At 32.6% G+C, this 20,000-nt stretch overlaps 1 protein-coding gene across 1 annotated transcript in view; it reads right to left on the bottom strand.

Moving 5' to 3' along the window:
- LOC145286426 (uncharacterized) overlaps nucleotides 1-10,741 on the bottom strand; it is a 33,883-nt gene extending 23,142 nt beyond the window's left edge. Inside the window, exon 1 of the mRNA XM_080135345.1 lies at nucleotides 10,533-10,741. Within this exon, the coding sequence (XP_079991471.1) occupies nucleotides 10,533-10,603 (71 nt within the window). The 5' untranslated portion in view covers nucleotides 10,604-10,741. The remainder of the gene's footprint in view (nucleotides 1-10,532) is intronic.
- Between the last annotated feature and the right edge of the window lie 9,259 nt (nucleotides 10,742-20,000).

The following is a 20,000-nucleotide window of genomic DNA, read 5'->3' as shown; positions in this document are numbered from 1 at the left end:
CTACAGACACTAGTTTTTCACCCTTTCGGGAATCATCAGTGAAGGGTGATTCGGGAAATTCAAATCCGGCGACGAAGCCATCTCTGACTCCATTAGCAAAGAACAAACCTCGAAAAATATCGGTGAAATTTTAACATTTAGTTTTTAAACGTAGTAACATCCGGCCATAGTGATCTGGTGATTATAAAATCATGATTATTTTTTTTTTACATGGGGGTCACCACTTATCAAGGCCCGAAGGCCACTCAGGGATAAGGGTTATTGCGTGTACAATAATGAATGAGATAGTATTGTAGTAATCATTAGTATTGGGGGTTTTGATAGAGTGTCTTACTTAAGGGGGCGATTTGTCAGGAGTTTGTTTATGTTAGACTTGAAGACGTCCAAGTTGTAGTCAGGTGGGAAACAGGCAAGTGGCAGAGAGTTCTACTAGCGTGCAGTTCTAAGAAAGAAGCTTTGCTCATGGAATCTACGTTTGGATTTAGGCACAGATAAGGAGTGGGGAAAATTATTGGCAGTAGTTTCAGCCAGACGGGTGTTTCTCGTGAAAGATTGTGAGTGGAGGACGAGGGATTGGAGCTCAGACGAGCACCTGCCATGGAAATAACGATAAAAACAAAGACAGGTTCGCAACTTCTCTTCTGTGGGAGAGAGGTTGCAGGGATCTACGCATACGAGCTTATGTGACCGACTTTTTATTTCAACTTTAAATTGCTCAACAATAAAAACCGAGTTCCTTAAAAGGGCTGATATAATTTAATATTATTGAATATTATTACACGTTTTAGCGAAGATTTGCTTCACGTCATCTTGTTTGATACTTAACGACACTAACGACACCTAGCAGAAATATGGGATCAACAAGGGCAGACAATCGACTTTTTTTTTCTTAAATGTCGAAAACACTTTTTTATAATACAAATACAATATAATAAATTAACATAACGACTTCTTTCATGTTCGCTTATTAAAGTCTGTTTTCAAACGAAAAAAAGACCCCAGTGTTTTCGACATTCTCTTTATTAAAAGAAGTCAATTTATTTATTTATTAAATAAGTAAATTTATTATTTTGTATTTGTATTATAAAAAAAATGTGTTTTCGACATTTAAGAAAAAAAATAAAGAAAGTCGATTGTCTGCCCTTGTTGATCCCATATTTCCGCCAGGTGTCATTAGTGTTGTTAGGTCTCAAACAAGATGGCGTGAAGCAAATCTTCGCTAAAACGTGTAATAATATTTGATTTTCTTAAAAAAAAAACTACTTGATCGATTTACGTGATTTTTGGAATATGGCATCTTCATGCATATACGTAAAGAATATGACATCTTCATGCATATACGTAAAGATTTTTTTCAGATTTTTCTTGTAAAAATTTTTTTTCGTCCCATTTATAGACAAGCACCACTTTGAGCCAGTTACTTACAAAATCTTTGGGCGAAATGCACTTACTTTTATGGATCCCCCATTTGAATTTAATTATAAGTTCTCCTAATCGTCTAATCGACGATGAAATCGACGATGAGATTGGCGAAAAAATATGAACTCTCTAAAGATGGCGGGAGTTATTTGCCTTTAAAAATATTATTACGGTATCATTAATGGAAATTGAACAATTGATTAATTATAAAACTATTTATGCATGTTTCTTTTTTCTCAACTAAAATGTAAATTACTCGGCTCGAATTGCCAATTAAATTACGCACTTGATTTAGCAATGACTAAATAAGAACGGAGGAATCCACAAGGAGGTAAGTCCTTGTTTTTGTTTTTTTTTATCTCGGGTTATTTCCGGTAACAAGGGCAATAACTGGGTTAATTAATTCTTACTATTCATGCAATCAAATATGGTCATCTACAGAAGATATGGTACGCTCCAAGTGGGTGTTTTTTCTTTTCGTTTCCCTGATCAACGGAGTCATGTTGAGTTGTTTGAAATGGACAGATAAATAGTTTAATATTTATTACGTACACATTTAATAGCAATGCTGTTCACTATACAGAAAATAAAATCGTTATGAATGATTTAATAAAGTAAATAAATAAAAGATATAAACAAAATGAGTTTTAAAAAGTATCGAATATCGAAAGACTTTTGTTGAATATTTATAATTTTTGTTTATTTCTACTTGTAGTGTGTTGCCTTGGCATTCACATGAATCTAAACGATCGTCAGTAAATTTAACAAACAAGTTCTGACGTGAATTAAATTAATATTTATATTGCGTTACCATGTAATTTTTTTTTAAATACTTGTACTTCTTTAAGAGACGAACTTTGTTATCGTTTAAAAAAAAATTTGTTTATAAAAATTCTGTTACAAAAATAAGGTCGGTTTCGTCTTCTTCCCTCCCTCAGCGTTTCATACTTGATGAAAACACAAACAAAAGTGTCCGTTAGAAAAGTACGTATACAAGATGGCAGCCAAAGGATAATAAGAGAATAACATTCGTTAAAAATTAAAGAAAACAGCAGTAAATCTATGCTACTAAAACTCAGTGAATCTTCTACGTTAGTTTAGTTGTTTGGCCGACCTGCATAATGCATACACACTTATAAAGATATAGTAAGTTATGAAAATATATGGCAATTAAGATACACAAAATCTTTCGTGTTTCATTCCCATGAGGAATGCTCAGACTAAAAAGCATTTTAGCTTGATGATTCCTTACCGAGATAAAATCCGGTAACTTAATTGCCACATATTTTCATAACATGATATATATATATATATATATATATATATATATATATATATATATATATATATATATATATATATATATTAGGTTTGTGCAAAAATAATGTCATTTTTATCGGATATATATACGCCAGAAAACCTAATATATATATATATATATATATATATATATATATATATATATATATATATAGAGAGAGAGAGAGAGAGAGAGAGAGAGAGAGAGTAAATAGTTAATAAAACATGTTAAAAACACTTTGAAAAAAAAAGAGTTAAAAACATATTTAATCTGAAAAGGAAACACTTAATAAGTGGATAGTCTTTAATCCGCAGAATTTCGAAAAAATACTTTCCTTCTAATCAGAGGGTAGGAATTAGCAAAATGTGGGATCGGATTTTGCATACAAAAGTATTTGATGAAACTGCAAGTAAGTCAAAGATCTTACTTGATGACAAAAAGTAAAGCAGAGGGAATATGGTGAAGAAAAGCGTGATTACTGTGAATTGGATAGTCTGGTGAAAGGTAAATTATCCAATGACGGTAAAATCCAAAAATATAAATCCAAGAAAGTTAATTGAATTTCCATTCGCACAAGCAAAATCCAAGTAAATCACGTAATTGGAAGATGGCCCAAAATAATCCAAAAGGCTGAAATCCATGGAATAATTCACAAATATGTACAAGGAAAAGGAGGAAAAATTCCAATAATATTAATAAAAGAAAAATAAGATATGCGTTTGCCACGGCTGCCGAGACAAAATGTAATTAAGAAAGATCAGTGAAGAAGAAGAGAAAAAAATCAGTGAAGAAGAAGAGAAAAAAAATAAATGGTGATAGAATTAAATATAAAATAGAAAAGCAAATGTCAAAATGACCCAGACAAATTATGTTAAATGGCGCGAAAAATATAGGGAAAAATAATAGGTCAACTGAAATGTATAGGTTATTACTTAAGAAAATGTCAGCAAGAGTTGTTAAAATACACTAAATGGAATAAATCAATTAATTAATTAATTAATAAAAAATAAAAAATAAAATAAACAAAATAAAAAGATTCTAAGGGGAGAGGATGGCCAGTATCTGCAAATTCCGGATAATGCAAGTAAATATGTAAGTAAATGCATATAGTAAAATATAAGTAAATATACATACAGGATATGAAGGTGTGGGTAGATTGATATATTAGATAGATAGGAATATTTAAAGACTAAAACGGAAATTGCAGATAAAAAACCGGCAAAGCAAAGAAGAAATAAAACATTAAAATAAAGGATTATTAAGTTATAAAGTATTAAGAAAGTATGTAGAAAAGCGATAATGTTAAAGAAAAATTATATATCTATCTGAAAGGTTAAAGTAATAACTATGTAATTTTAAAATTACCATAATTAAATTTGGACTAATGTTTACAGAAAGAGATCAGTTCGTTTTTAGAATTTATTATATTGTTACTTTGAGAGGAATAATTATAGTTATAGCTTCGGTTGTGCAGAGGCGACATGACTTGGAGCCTGGAGTATGAGACTTAACTTTTTTATGATAGTCAATTTGATTTAGAAGGGGTAATATTAGAGCTAAGTTTTTAATTAACGTGGTTAGAGAAGTTCCTTGGTTATTATTAGAATTATGGTTGTTAAAAGAAGAAATGCGGTTTGATATTCTTTTCTTAATTAATGTTGAAGTAGCGCCGATATATGTATGTACTTTATTAAAAGCTCGGGGTCTGATATTAATATTAATTTGCTGATTTGTATTAGTTAAATAGTTTGAATTTTGTTCATAGTGTTCAACAAAGGGTGGGGCCATGATTGTACAAGGACTATTTTGGGGGGGAGATAATGAGTGTTGTTAGTGTTAGGATGGCTGTTAGGGGATATATTATTATTATTATTATTATTATTATTATTATTATTATTATTATTATTATTATTATTATTATCATCACCATCATTATTATTCTTGCTTGTTATATGATTGTAGATGGAGGGGCTGCTCGAGTGGTATATTGGATTAGTAACTATATCAGATGGAGGATGGGAAGTACGATAACTTGAAGACGAAATATTAGTGTCTGTTATGGGAGGATTGCGTGGGAGCTCAGTAATTGTGCATGAATATATAACATCTTTATGAATGCAATCATTATTGAGTGGACAAAGATGTTTGTTATTACAATTACAGTTAGTTTTGGGTTTAATTGGGAAAGGGATTTTGTGGGCTGATTTAATTTTTTTGTTATTAGATGTTAAGATTCTTTGTGCTAAATTAGGCATTGTTAAATAAGAAATCTTGATTGAGTTTTTATTGAAAATAGAACTATATCTGTGTGAGTATTTGAAAGAGTTTTGTACAATGTTGAAGAATTCCTTAGGTATATTAGTCTTGACATTTAGGCTAAATGGAGGATTAAACCAAATATTTTTCTTTCTCCTGATGTGATTAGGTGGGTTAGAGGTGTTTACGATTAGTATTTTGGTTTTAGTATATATATATATATATATATATATATATATATATATATATATATATATATATATATATATATATAGACAAATATTATTGAATAGCACGGAATTATTCTGTTTTACAATTTTCCTTTTTATCTTCTCCAATCTCCGAATAGTCCTTTTTGTGTTTTTCTCGAAATTGTATATGTTGGATCCAGAATCGCGAGCGCTTTCGACAGAAGTACTTCTATCATCCTCAGGCATATTGTGGAAATAAATGTAGGGATTGTTTTATTTTAATTTACTTATATATATATATATTAATTAATTTTTGGTATGGTTCTTGGCATTACCCAAAGACGCTATCGTTGGCCAAAATGGCCGCTGCTAAAGCCAGGAACTACGCCACAACTGTTTAATAACATTCATGTTACTAAATGAATATGGTCGAATGAATCCACCGAAATATCTTGTTCCAGTTTTAAAGCATTTATTTGTGTCGTTATTTCTACTACCATGGTGCCTTGTTTATTTGATATCAACTAAGTTTCAGTATTAGTTTATTTGCAAAGATACATCATATGAACCGTTTACAACTCGCCACACTTTGTTTTTAAAGAAAATATATTTACATTTTGTTTCCGATCTATGACACCAATCTCTTTGGTTTGACATAAATTTAAACCTTGATTCCAGTAAAGCAACTGGCCCTGACAACATTCCACTTACAGTGCTCAAAAAGCAGAACTAGTGTCCATACTTACAACGCTGAGTTGTCTTCAGAAGAATTGCTTTACAACACTCTGGAAAATCTCATCAGTATACCCTGTATTTAAGAATTCAGGTGATCGGTCATCTCCCTTTCTGTTCAGACCTATAAGTCACCTGTGCGTCATGAGTAAGTTACCTCAAATTCCCTCCTTTTTTTTTCTTGTTCAGTTTTTCTTTCCTTTCTTTGTTTTTTTTTTCTTTTTCTTTTTCTCATCAAACGTCACCAAACACATCCAAAAAGAAGTTTGACATTTTCTTTTATCTCTTTTCTTCTTATGTTTACACTTACAATTGTAAACCTCCAAAAAAGGTCATCAATCGTTTACGAAAATATAGAATTACTAAAATATCACCACGATTTTAGTATATCCGCTTTTTGTTCGTTCGGTTGTTCGTCTATCCGCCCTTTTCTCTATAACTACGCCTTGGAATTTTTTGAAATTTTGCACAAACATTAAACATTATATGAATAAAAAAGTAACTGAACGGATTTTCCGGGGAAACTCCGGTTGTCCCCCCCCCCCTCAAGGGTGCCTTTTGGGTTAAAGTAGCTAAAACTGACATTTTTTGTGCTTATTAATAAAAATTGATGCCTTGGATTTTTATAACACTTTCTGAAAATTTGTATCTAACTGATTTTTATATAACTTTGTTTGTCTATACTTCGCGATAACTCTTGGGTGCCTCAGGGGCTCTGTTAGGGCTAATAAAAACACTCCATTTTGGGACTATTTTATTCATATTTGTCCAAAATTTTCTGTGAATGTCTATTTAGCAGTTTTGCATGGTGCTGAACTCCAATTTAAATATGTTAAGGCCTTGGGGACTTTTGGAGCTAAATGAGAGGGGTGATGGACTTAGTTACTTCTTTTTTTGCATGGCACAGAACTCAAATTTACATATGTTAAGGCCTAAAACTGCACCGTTTTTATATATATATATATATATATATATATATATATATATAATGATTTGACTTCCCCTGGGGAATTTTGAGGCTAAATGGGGTAGTTGGCAGCAAATGCTGAACTTAGTCATTTTTATGCCTCGTTCATGTGCACTCATGGGGGGGGGGAACTGCATGCTTCTCTTGTTCTACTCATCTCTACAATTATTTCGAATTATATAAAAAAAACTTATACATGTTGTTTATTTGTTTTCGTTTGCGATACTTTTTAGATGGATTCAATTATTTATACGAAAGTAAATTTTTACCTAAATGCGAGTTGGAAATAAGAAACAAAAATATCATATTCCAAAAATCACGTAAATTTTATATAAAAAAGGTCATGTTTTACGATTTTAGTGATTACTTGTATATCGTAAACCTTACAACGCTGATATTTTGTTCTAGGTAGTTCTCATTTGATTGTCTCTATTTATTAAATATGGCGGATCAAAACACACCGTTCTCGCTTCTTTATAAAATTTGATTTCCTTGGTTAAAGAAAAATTAACTACCTGATCAATTTATTTGATTTTTGGAATATCACATTACGTTACATCATAAAGATTTTTCTGTATTTTTATTGGAGGGTGGGGGGTAAGGTTGAATTCTGGACTTGCACCAAAAAATGTTCTGTCCAGTGAATTAATTTTACCCGTCCTTGGACTGGTATTGTTCCAGCTAAGCATAAGTAGTTGTATGCATATGAATAGTCAACTTAGCGTGCCCAGTTATTTCATAAATCACGAAATTATTCATTAGGCTAATCCTAGGAACATGCAAAATTAATAGCCGATGCTCAAAATGTATAAACATTTTGACCCTTTCCTTTATTCACCAAAAATCAGAAAATTAACCAATTTTAATGAAATTTTCAGTATTTATCAAATAATGGTCACAGAATATAATGAACACATTATTTTTATTTGAATGTTAGTGGAAATGTATCCTTTTTGTTTAAACAAAAAACACTTCTACTAAAATTATAGTTTTCAGTAGTAAAAAAAAAATGCATTGGTTTATTTTTGCATTTTTTTTAAAAATAAAGCATCGTAAATTGTAACAATTAAAAAAATAATAATTTTGACAGGAAAATTATTGAAAAAGCCCCTAAAATTTGTATTAATGAATTCGATATAACTAAAAGAACAATTAATTTCTCGCACTACCGATATAATCATTGAATTAAGCATTGTTTAATATTTTCACACAAAAAAAATTATGATTGCAAAAAATATTTCTATTTTTTTTTTTTTATTACAGGTTTCGAATATTTTTCTTGCTTGCATGAATGTGAAACTTTCGGCGTAACATAATTTTTATATAATCTTGAAAAATAAAACTTTTTTTTTTAATTCTAAAGCAGGAACATAGAAAAATAATTAAATTAAATATTGGTAAAAATTAGACAAACGTTCACTATAGGAATGTACGGATGCACGACTAGGAGAGAAAAAAAGAAAAACAGCACCCCCTACCGCCTTTTAACTACCTGACATTTCCAGACAGCTTTTCGACTTACTGAAATTTTAGGCTTCCGTGTAATCTATGTGACGAGGACTTTGTTTTCTTTCGGTTTAACGAATCGAGAATCTCTCACTGGGGGGGGGGGGCTGGGTACTAATTAAGCTATTTTTTGTACAAACAAGGTGTGTGTGTTTTTTTTAATTATTTAATTCAATATTTTAGGACTTTACTCCTAATACTAATTATCTTTGAAATAGACCCCAAAAACTAATGTTTATCTTTCAAAGGATTTTTTACAATGAATTTAACTTCAAAATTTAGCTGAATTATTTAATTAATTGTAATTCATTATTGAGATGAGTATTATTTATTCATTTATTTATTGCGGACTATTATCCTTATCTTCATTTTTTTAAGTTGTTGTTTCACGACGTTTCGGCCAACTATTCCTCTGCCCTTCGTCAGGTGATAACTGCGGTTACCACCTGACGAAGGCCAGAGGGATAATTGACGGAAACGTCGTAAAACAACAACTAAAAAAAATAAAATAAAAACAAAATAAAAGACGATGATATTAGGTGAATTGGTTAGCTCGCCGCGAAAACATTTTTCATAACTTTTTTTTCTCGTGTACAAATATTTTTTTCCTTTTGGAAATTAACTTTATTCTTTAATCTTTCAAATACGATGAAAAAGTAGTCGAAAACATGCAAAAAAATATGATAAATCGGATTTCAAAACTATGTCCCCCCCCATCTTTATTCCACCATTTTTGTTCGTACCTAGCTAATCCAGAAATTCCAGTATTTTACGAAATCCTTTACACACAGAACTTTGAAGAAAAATGTTACTTAAAAACAAAATCATTCATATTATTTTGATTCTTCGGACTACTGTTCTAATCTTAAGTGTGATTTTAACAACGTGTCGACCGATATAATCTGCGACCTTCTTCACGTGTATCTTGTCACACATGAGGAAACTTTCTATCAAACTTGGGAATCTGCACAGAATTTCGAACGGAACCCTTTATTTAATCTCCGGAGGTAGCATGATCTTGTTCCGTTAGCCATGACCAGGTAGAAGTCCTAAGTAATTCTAAATTGTATTTTTGAACGTAGCCCGCACTAAGGATTGAACCTTGAACCTCCAGAAGAGTGTAACTTACAACTCAATTTTACCAAGTACCTTATCCACTATGCTTTGTGTCCGAAAGAACCATTTAAAATTCCATATAGATTCCCGAGTTCGACAAAGATTCCCGCGTTCGCAAGATACACGAGAAGGAGGTCGAAGGTTACATCGACTGAAACGTTGTTAAAATAACACTCAAGATGAGAACAGAAGTCCAAAGAATCCAAATAATATGAATAATCAATCCTCATCTCAAAAAAAAAAAAACAACCCTTTTTTATAAAAGATTTCGTCCCCTTCGTAGAAATGGTCTTTTCAGAGAAAAAATATCCAAGAAAAATGTTACTTTAAAACAAAAGGGTTCTTATCCAGAATTCAACATAATTAAAAATAAATAAAAATTGAGAAAAATCTTTTGGATGCCGTATCCATCAACAATCGCGTAAATTGGTCAAATAATTTTTTGAAGGGAAAATCATTGTCTGCGATTTTTAGCGATTAATGGTAATTCGTAGCCATCACAAGGCTGATTTTGATCTCTATTTCTGTCTCGGTAATTCGAATTGAGATGTTTCCCTTTATTTATTTATTTATTTATTTATTAAATATGGCGGGACGAGACACACTGTCCTTGCTTTCTTATAAAATTTAACTGTTTTTTTTTTAGAGAAAAAAAATAAAATACTTAACCAATTTATATGATTTTTAGAATATAACATTTGCATTCCGTGACGGGTACGTACATTATTACCTCCTCCTTAACAACTCCAGAAATAGAGATCAAAATCAGTCTTGTTGTGGCTACAATTAATAGTAAATGGCTAAACAACTGTAAAAAAAAAAAAAAATTCTATACAAAAAAAACTACTTGATCAGTTGACGTGATTTTTAGAATATGACATTTTTGTTCCGTGATGTGATTATACAGATTTTGGGGGTTTTTTTGTTTGTTTTTTTTAATTAGGTTGAACTACACAAAAATCAACAAACTTCTGTTTAAAAATATAAACTCCTTCGTAGAAGTAACACGGATAGAAAAGAAAAGAAAAGGGAAAAAAATACTTACTGTCGAATACTGAACGTCAATAAAAACAAAATCGCAAAGCAATAAGAAAAATTGCAGAGAAAAATCCTCATTTAAAAAATTACAGTTGCTTGTATGAGCAAAGAACTTCCCTGCAAGAAAGTCAGTCGAATTGTAATTTATTCAATCATACAACTCTGTTTGAATCGTCTATTTTCTTTTTACGAGTCATGACCTGAATGCAATTTGAAATAAACCCATGTCATGTAATCGGTCATGATCAGCTCCCCTTGACACTAGCTTTGTTCTGTGCAATTTGTATTCGTCGATTGTGACACATCTGTTTACGTTAGTTTTTAACCGTCGCAAAGAAGACATACAAATTGTATCTTCCGTTACCGAGTGGTTGTCAAGTTTTGCAATTTCTTTTTTTCAATTCCATTCAGTCACATCATACTCTCTTTCTAATCTTATGTTTTGGCCTCCTTCTAGTCTTGAGAGGCAATGAATATCCCTATGTAAGGGTGCCTGCACAAAGGATTAATAAGGAAGCAAAAGTTGCGCAATCTCCAATCATATCTCCCTTGAATAATTATTACTTAAGTCCATTAGCAAGGAGAAGTCTAAAATGACTAGAGCAAAGCCGGAATAAGCAGATAAAAACTGGTGTTTATGCGATCGGTTCAACAGTTATATAACGTAAATATGATTTATTAACTTTTTTAATTTTTTTATTTTGGTATGATGCATAGCTGTTGAAGTTGACCTCTTGATTAAAGTGTTCGGATTTGGGTTTAAAGTGACTTGTGTTCAGGGGTTCGAATCGTGCGGCCAGCTGAACAGTTATATTATATTAGGATGAAATGTATGTAAATAGTCCTTTAATGGACATGATATAAGTCATCTAGCCAAATAGACATGATATAAGTCATCTAGCCAAATAGACATGATATAAGTCATCTAACCAAATAGACATGATATAAGTCATCTAGCCAAATAGACATGATATAAGTCATCTAACCAAATAGACATGATATAAGTCATCTAACCAAATAGACATGATATAAGTCATCTAGCCAAATAGACATGATATAAGTCATCTAACCAAATAGACATGATATAAGTCATCTAACCAAATAGACATGATATAAGTCATCTAGCCAAATAGACATGATATAAGTCATCTAGCCAAATAGACATGATATAAGTCATCTAACCAAATAGACATGATATAAGTCATCTAACCAAATAGACATGATATAAGTCATCTAGCCAAATAGACATGATATGAATCATCTAGCCAAATAGACATGATATAAGTCATCTAGCCAAATAGACATGATATAAGTCATCTAACCAAATAGACATGATATAAGTCATCTAGCCAAATAGACATGATATGAATCATCTAGCCAAATAGACATGATATAAGTCATCTAACCAAAAAGACATGATATAAGTCATCTAACCAAATAGACATGATATAAGTCATCTAGCCAAATAGACATGATATAAGTCATCTAGCCAAATAGACATTATATAAGTCATCTAACCAAATAGACATGATATAAGTCATCTAACCAAATAGACATGATATAAGTCATCTAGCCAAATAGACATGATATGAATAATCTAGCCAAATAGACATGATATAAGTCATCTAACCAAATAGACATGATATAAGTCATCTAGCCAAATAGACATGATATAAGTCATCTAGCCAAATAGACATGATATAAGTCATCTAGCCAAATAGACATGATATAAGTCATCTAACCAAATAGACATGATATAAGTCATCTAACCAAATAGACATGATATAAGTACTCTAACCAAATAGACATGATATAAGTCATCTAGCCAAATAGACATGATATAAGTCATCTAACCAAATAGACATGATATAAGTCATCTAGCCAAATAGACATGATATAAGCCATCTAGCCAAATAGACATTATATAAGTCATCTAACCAAATAGACATGATATAAGCCATCTAGCCAAATAGACATAAGTCATCTAGCCAAATAGACATGATATAAGTCATCTAACCAAATAGACATAATATAAGCCATCTAGCCAAATAGACATGATATAAATCATCTAGCCAAATAGACATGATATAAGTCATCTAACCAAATAGACATGATATAAGCCATTTAGCCAAATAGACATGATATAAGTCATCTAACCAAATAGACATGATATGAATCATCTAGCCAAATAGACATGATATAAGTCATCTAGCCAAATAGACATGATATAAGTCATCTAGCCAAATAGACATGATATAAGCCATCTAGCCAAATAGACATGATATAAGTCATCTAACCAAATAGACATGATATAAGCCATCTAGCCAAATAGACATGATATAAGTCATCTAACCAAATAGACATGATATAAGTAATCTAACCAAATAGACATGATATAAGCCATCTAGCCAAATAGACATGATATAAGTCATCTAACCAAATAGACATGATATAAGCCATCTAGCCAAATAGACATGATATAAGTCATCTAACCAAATAGACATGATATAAGTCATCTAACCAAATAGACATGATATAAGTCATCTAACCAACTATAAATGCGATGTTCCTATTCACGTGATCTGCTGAACACTGTAAAGACGGTTGACTATGTTGCGCGACTTATGTGATATAAATTGGATTTATTTTCAGGTATGTCGCATATATATATATAGTTTTGATCTCATTACTTTCTATTAGGTTAAATATAATAATCGATAGAGAATTGGCTTTATGAGAATAAGTATGTAATCTGCATGAATTAAAATATATTTAAGCGTATCTTACGATCGAGCAAAGCCGGACAACCTCCTAGTATATATATATAAATGGATAGTGTTAAAAGGCCATCATCCAACGTATATGTAAATTAATAATTTAAAAAAATATATATATATAATTTCTCTCTCTATGTATATATATATATATATATATATATATATATATATATATATATATATATATATATACATACATAGAGAGAGAGGGAGAGAGAGATAACAAGGTAGCTACATTCAAATTCCAAATTTTATTAATCTTATTTCTTATTTCTTTCAACATTACAAACATTCAATATATTTTTACAGCAGCTGTTTCGTTACGTTGAACCAATCAGATTTAATTGCTCCTCTTAACCATGTAGGATTGATAAGTTTACTTTGCGTACTCATGTTTTGCAGGCCTCGAAGTGGATAGAAGTGTTGAGTCTCCACAGTTCTATGTGAACATTGTTTGAAAATAACGGTTTCAATCCTACTCAAAGCAGACCTGAGGTTTAGTTGGTCAAAACGAGGTTAGATAACAACAACTATGGAAGGCAGTAATTACTGGGGATACAGTTACAAGACTCAGCATTCCTTTCCTGTCACGGTTAATGACCTGAAGAAGGCCAGAAGATGAGTTGGCCGTAACGTTGTGAAACAACAACTATAAAAATGCTGATAACAGTTCATAAAAGAATGAGTACATAAATTATGAAACCTCATCTCAAAGGATTCCAAAAATAATAAAAATAATATGTAATAATATATAAGTTTGCTTTGTTAAAAACATATTCTTTGTTAGCATGGAGAAGAGATTGAACATTTTCCTGCAGAAGGGCTTGCCAATAATTCTGGGTATTGCTTCAAGTGAAAATAATTGTTCTTCATCAGGAGTATGACAAGACTATAATTGGTAAAATTGTGTCGAATGTTATTCAAATTGAATTTGTTAAAAAAAAAATCCGTTGAACATATCAGGAAAGAACGAACAAAGATAAAACGACCTTCAGTCTGCAGTAGAGTGGGTCCATAGACGGATGGTGACGTTTAATACTAAAACTGGGCTTCTTTTCTTTAACAACCACAAAAACATTTTTCAATGAACGATTGCCAAGACAAATAATACCTTACCTGAAAACTCGTTCTTCAAATTCCTCGCCGTAACATTCCCAGGCAACATAAATTGGAACACATTGGAATACATTGAGGATATTGCCAAGACTGTTGTAAAGAATGTGGGCTCACTCTGATATGCCAGGATCCAAGAAAGAGTCTTAAATCTAATAAAAACCCGTACTATAGATCAAGCTCCAGCCTCTGCCCCATCACTGCAATACCGTATCGCTGTGCCTGTTTTACAAGTACTTTAAATAAAATGTGCTCTGATCACTTTATAGCACTTGTGCACCCCCTCAGCGTACATACTCCCGACTAACAAGACAGGCAGCAAAATCGCACCCCTTAACTATTGAGGTCCCTAGATTCCAGAAAAACTTCTACAGTTTCTTCCCTTGGACTGCTAGACTTTGAAATTCCCTCTCTATTTCCTGCACCCTGAGTGTGCTAACCATGAAGAAGTTTAAATGTGATGTGAACAGACATCTGGCTGCTCAACTCTCCATAGTCCCTTGTTAGACACGATCTCAAATTGCACTCCCTTACGTCCAAGCGACAATGTGCCTAGTTTGAGTGGAAAAATATAAAAAATATCACCATTGGCAGAAATATTTTCCTCTTTCTCTGCACACACACACACACACACACACACACACACACACACACACACACACACACACACACATATATATATATATATATATATATATGGGGGGGATACAGAAAATTGTTATTAATACCTGTCAGATTGAAGACGACAGATTTGTATTTTTTAAATTACTGTTTCGACTTGGCGAGCAAGTTTTTGAATCTTTGGTGGTAATTTGTACAGCATGGCTCTGAGACTTCTTTCATCGACCATCTCGATAATCACACACACACACACGGACACACACACGCGCGCGCACACAGAGGCAGAAAACAGACAGACAAACATAGCCAAACTGTTAGAACTTCTTCAGCCATTATGGTTACATGAACGACAAAAACTGACTCATTTTTAGTGTGAGGCGCGATGGATTAACAAGAGGATATATAATTGCTATAACGAATGCAATCGGGTTGTACATGAAGTTATGTAAATCTTCAACAAGCATTACAATAGGCGCCAATGGTAATGTGAAAAATTGATTTCAGCTTGTTAAGTGAAGCAGAACAGACGTCGAAAAATGACCCTGAATTTCATTCTTTAGCACAATCGAAGTGAGGTAGTCGCATTTGCAACTGACTCATAGGGTTGGGTTGTTATGGCAAGCGTGCAGGTAGCTGATAAAAATTAACGAAGACTAAAATTAAGAATATAAAATCAATCTTTTGGGTTTGGAAAGAGAGAGAGAGAGAGAGAGAGAGAGACGGATAACGTAACGATAATAATAATAATAATAATAATAATAATAATAATAATAATAATAATAATAATCGGAAAAAATCTATCGTGATGCTCTAATCATGAGTTGTAGAAATTCGTTTATAATAAAACCTTCCATCTTGAGTAATGTATGCTGATGAAACCACCTTCTATTCTGATATTGTTTCTTGTCCATCTACCTCGGATCAGTTGAAATATGCAGCTGATCAAGATCTAGACGTTTACCTTGATTCAGTTGTGGATTAGTGTAAGAAATGGTTTGTTTCGTTTAATATTGTTAAGATTCAGCTTGTATCTTTCAATCGTACACGTGTCCCTTTTCTTCCTGAGATTCTTACGAATGGCTCTGCTTTCGACGAAAAATCTTTCTCATCAAATCTGTTTTGAAGTTCATATATTGGATCCATAGTTCTTTCTGCTTATCGAAGAAACACTTTCTCACACTTGGGGACTGTTCTTTATCGGTACAAATCTATGCATGAAATACTGTTGTCATATTTATGCTGGTAAATCTATGTTCCATTCTACGGTTCTTGATAAAGTTTAATTGACCTCACTCTTTCTTCTTCGCTGCAACCTCTCACACATACACGCACACACACGCACACACACAAATGTGATATTACTAGTCTTAGTCTTTTTTATAAATAATATCATGACACGTGCTCTTTAGAATAATCCGATCTATTCCCTGCTTCTTTTGTTTCAGCTCGTTTGACTCCTTGGTCTAGTGATCTTCATCAATTCGCTGTTTTAATATCCCATTGTAATACTGTTTTCTATTCCAGTAGCTTCTTTTCAAGCACTGCAAGGTTGTGGAACTCTCGTCCTGCTCACTATTTTCCTTCTACCTACAACCTTGGTCTTTGCAAGACTAATGTCAATACGCATATCCTGTTTTTGCGATAATCATCTTTCGTTCTTGTTAGTTCTTTATACCAAGTGATTTATACCGGGTGACTTCCGTAAGAAAATACATCAATAAACGGTAAAATATTCATGACATTTGTCTTCTCCGGAAGAGTCTTGATCATAATATGTCTTCCAGCTGGTCGATTATCTTGCAGGTGCTTAGTGTCGTTGTGATTCATATCCAACCAGCAACAAAAGTCGGTGTTTAACAACTGAACAACTATCAATAAGCATTGTTGTTTCGGTTTAACATTGTTGTTCGATTCAGTCAGTTCAGTTACAAATAAATTCTTTTTCCAAATAAAACAAAAATAATTTTAAAACGATTAACAGAGTTTTTTTTTTCTTTCAACGTTAAAATCTTCCTCTTTTTTTTTTTTTACTGGCAAAATAGTTTAGAAGAATCAACTGCTTGTATTATACACAGAGGTCACGCTTTAGATGCATCCCGTTTCCATCTCCTGGAATATTTTCACCGGAAATCTTAGATTTTTTTCTTTGTACGTGGTCACTATTCGACCACCCAGAAGCTAACAACACTAGATATCCACTAGAGATAACGGTTAGATCGTATACATTCAGATGATTTCAGACATTACTTTTCTCAAGTGAGTTATTCTGCCTGAATCCCGTTAAATAAGCCACTTATTTTATTTCAACATAATGTCCGGCCTTGCCCGGAGAAATACGACTCTCTCTCTCTCTCTCTCTCTCTCTCTCTCTCTCTCTCTCTCTCTCTCTCTCTCTCTTTCGCTCTCTCTCTCTCTCTCTCGCTCTCTCTCTCTCTCTCTCTTTCCAGATTTCCTTGTCTTCCATCAGTTGCTTTAGATCTTCAGGATCACAGTTGGTGTCATGTGCAATTTGCTGAATGTACGTAGATCTAGGTTGTCCTATGCTCGTGCGCCCGTGCTATGGAGTCCACAACAATACATTTCTCACCAGCTCTTACCTGCTCCTCTCGCAGTGACCGGCAAATCGTAGATGTCGCTCCCTGATGATAGTAGATGTGCCAAGTAGATTGCCATAAAGCTGTTTGCCAAGATATATTTAACACTGCTTTCTTTCCAATGTTTTGGTGAATGTCCAGGTTGTAATGCTATAAACAAAGACAGACTCCACCACTGTTCTGAAGAACTGCTTTTTAAGTTCGTCAGTTAGCCTTAAGGTCCATACTAACTGTAGCTTATCCAATGTAGCCCATGCTTTTGAGCTGCGAATTTCGATATCTCTCTCCGTGGAACCTATGTTGCTACCCAGGTACATAAACTCAATGACTTCTTTCAGTGTTGTTCCATCTAGACCTTTGATCTTCCCCTCCGCATTGAAAGGATTCTAATCAAACTACTACTACTACTACTACTACTACTGCTGCTGCTGCTGCTACTACTACTACTACTACTACTACTACACATCCACAGAAATTGTGGCATATTAAAGTATGTTGTTTGTAAGTATGATATATATGTAACCAAATTGTTTGATTTTTACAATTGGGTAGGTAAAATAACATCCCGTATTTACATTTCGTTTGGAATTTTATTTTTGACGCGAATGAACAACAAACGCCTGCATTATTTCAACTCTGGCAAACTCAGAACTCTTTCTGTCAAATTCGGGAATCCGCACAGAATTTCGAACGGAACCCTTTATTTACTCCGCGGCGAGGGGGGGGGGGTTAACAAAGATACCAGAGTTCGACAAAATACACCTGAAGAAGGTCGGAAGTTTCATCGACCGAAACGTTGTGAAAATAACATTCAAGATGAGAACAGTATTTAGAAGCATCAAAATAATACGAATAATCAATCCTCATCTAAAAAAATTCAAGAAAATAATAAAAATAAATTATATAAAATAAAATAAATTTAGCATTTTTTTCTTTTTTTTTTTGTGAAAACAATCGATTAAAGTAGCAATGGGAAAATCACGCACCTAAACATTTTGTTACTGAATTTTTGTTTTAATTATTCAAATTAATGTCCATTAACAAAACTAAAAGTGGGACTCACACTTCATGTCTGCATTTTTATCGTAGAATTTCTTATTTCTTATGATTATTATCGACTGTATTTTTTTCTCGGTTGCCTACACTGAGAATTGAACCTTCAACCTTCAGGAGAATATCACTTTTTACAATTGATTCTTTCCAAGTATTTTACTCCACAGGTTTTTCTCAGTGTGAGCAACCGAAAAATACAATTACGAATTACTTAGAACCTCTATCCGATCATGGCTGACGGGTCGAGAGCATGCTATCCCATAAAGTAAAAAAAAAAAAGGATTGCGTTCGAAATTCCGCCCGAATTCCCGAGTTCGAGAAGATACACCTTAAGAAGGTCGGAGGTTGCATCGACTGAAACAATGTAAAAATGGCACTCAAGATGAGCACAGTTGTCGGATCAATCCAAATAATTTTTGAAAAAAACATTTCATTGTAAAAACTAAAAAAAAAAAACATAATTTTAATGCAAAATATTTTTGTTTAGACATTTCAAAATAAAGACGGTGTTTTTGTGTAAACTTAAATAAAAGCATTTCAATGCAAAGATTACATTTTTTTTAAGATATTAAAATAAAATTTAAATAAAGGCTGTTTTTATATAAACAATGTCAAAGTAAAGACTAAAAAATATTTTTTGATTGTAACATGTTTTATTAAAAACAAAACAATTCCGAAAAAGAAGCATTTCAAAGTAAAGACTAGATTTTTATGTGGAGTTTTAAAACTGAACTCGAATTACGTGGTCTGCTGGGACGCCAAAATCTAGAATTTGTAAGTTTATTTCCTTCTAATTAATTATTATCATGTCCGGTCTCCTTGCTTGAGAGAGTTTTTACTTTCATGTCTTTTGTGGTTTTCGTTTTCCAGTACTCTTTCTGGTTTGTATCTATACTATTTGTCTGCATGTTCGAATTGTAGTCGTTTGCAAAGTTTTCAGTGTACTGCTCTCCCCATGCAGTCACGTCTGTTCTTGTAATCTTTGGGGGTTAGTTTGCTGCATTCATTTATTACATGGTTTACCATTTCGTCTCTTTGTCCATAGAGTCTACATTTAGTGTTTTCCTGTGTTTTATCAATTGTAGCTTTAATATGGTTAGTTCTAACTGTATTGTTCTGTGCAGTTGTCAGTAAAGATACTATTTTTCTGTTCATGTGCCTTTTTTTAGCCATGTTCATGTGTTTTCCATATTCTTTTTTCTTGTCATTTTTGAGTCGTCCATGTAGCTCTTTCTCTTCCCACTTTTTTTCTTTTATTTTGTCTGGTTTCATCGTTTTCTGTATTGATCTACTTGATAATGTCTTTCGCTGCCGTGA

This window comes from Euprymna scolopes, chromosome 10 (genome assembly GCF_053919585.1).
Source record: "Euprymna scolopes isolate OS-2025 chromosome 10, ASM5391958v1, whole genome shotgun sequence".
Classification (NCBI taxonomy): Eukaryota; Metazoa; Mollusca; class Cephalopoda; order Sepiida; family Sepiolidae; genus Euprymna; species Euprymna scolopes.
The sequence above is the reverse complement of the archived record's forward strand: the minus strand, read 5'-3'. Positions and strand labels throughout refer to the sequence as shown.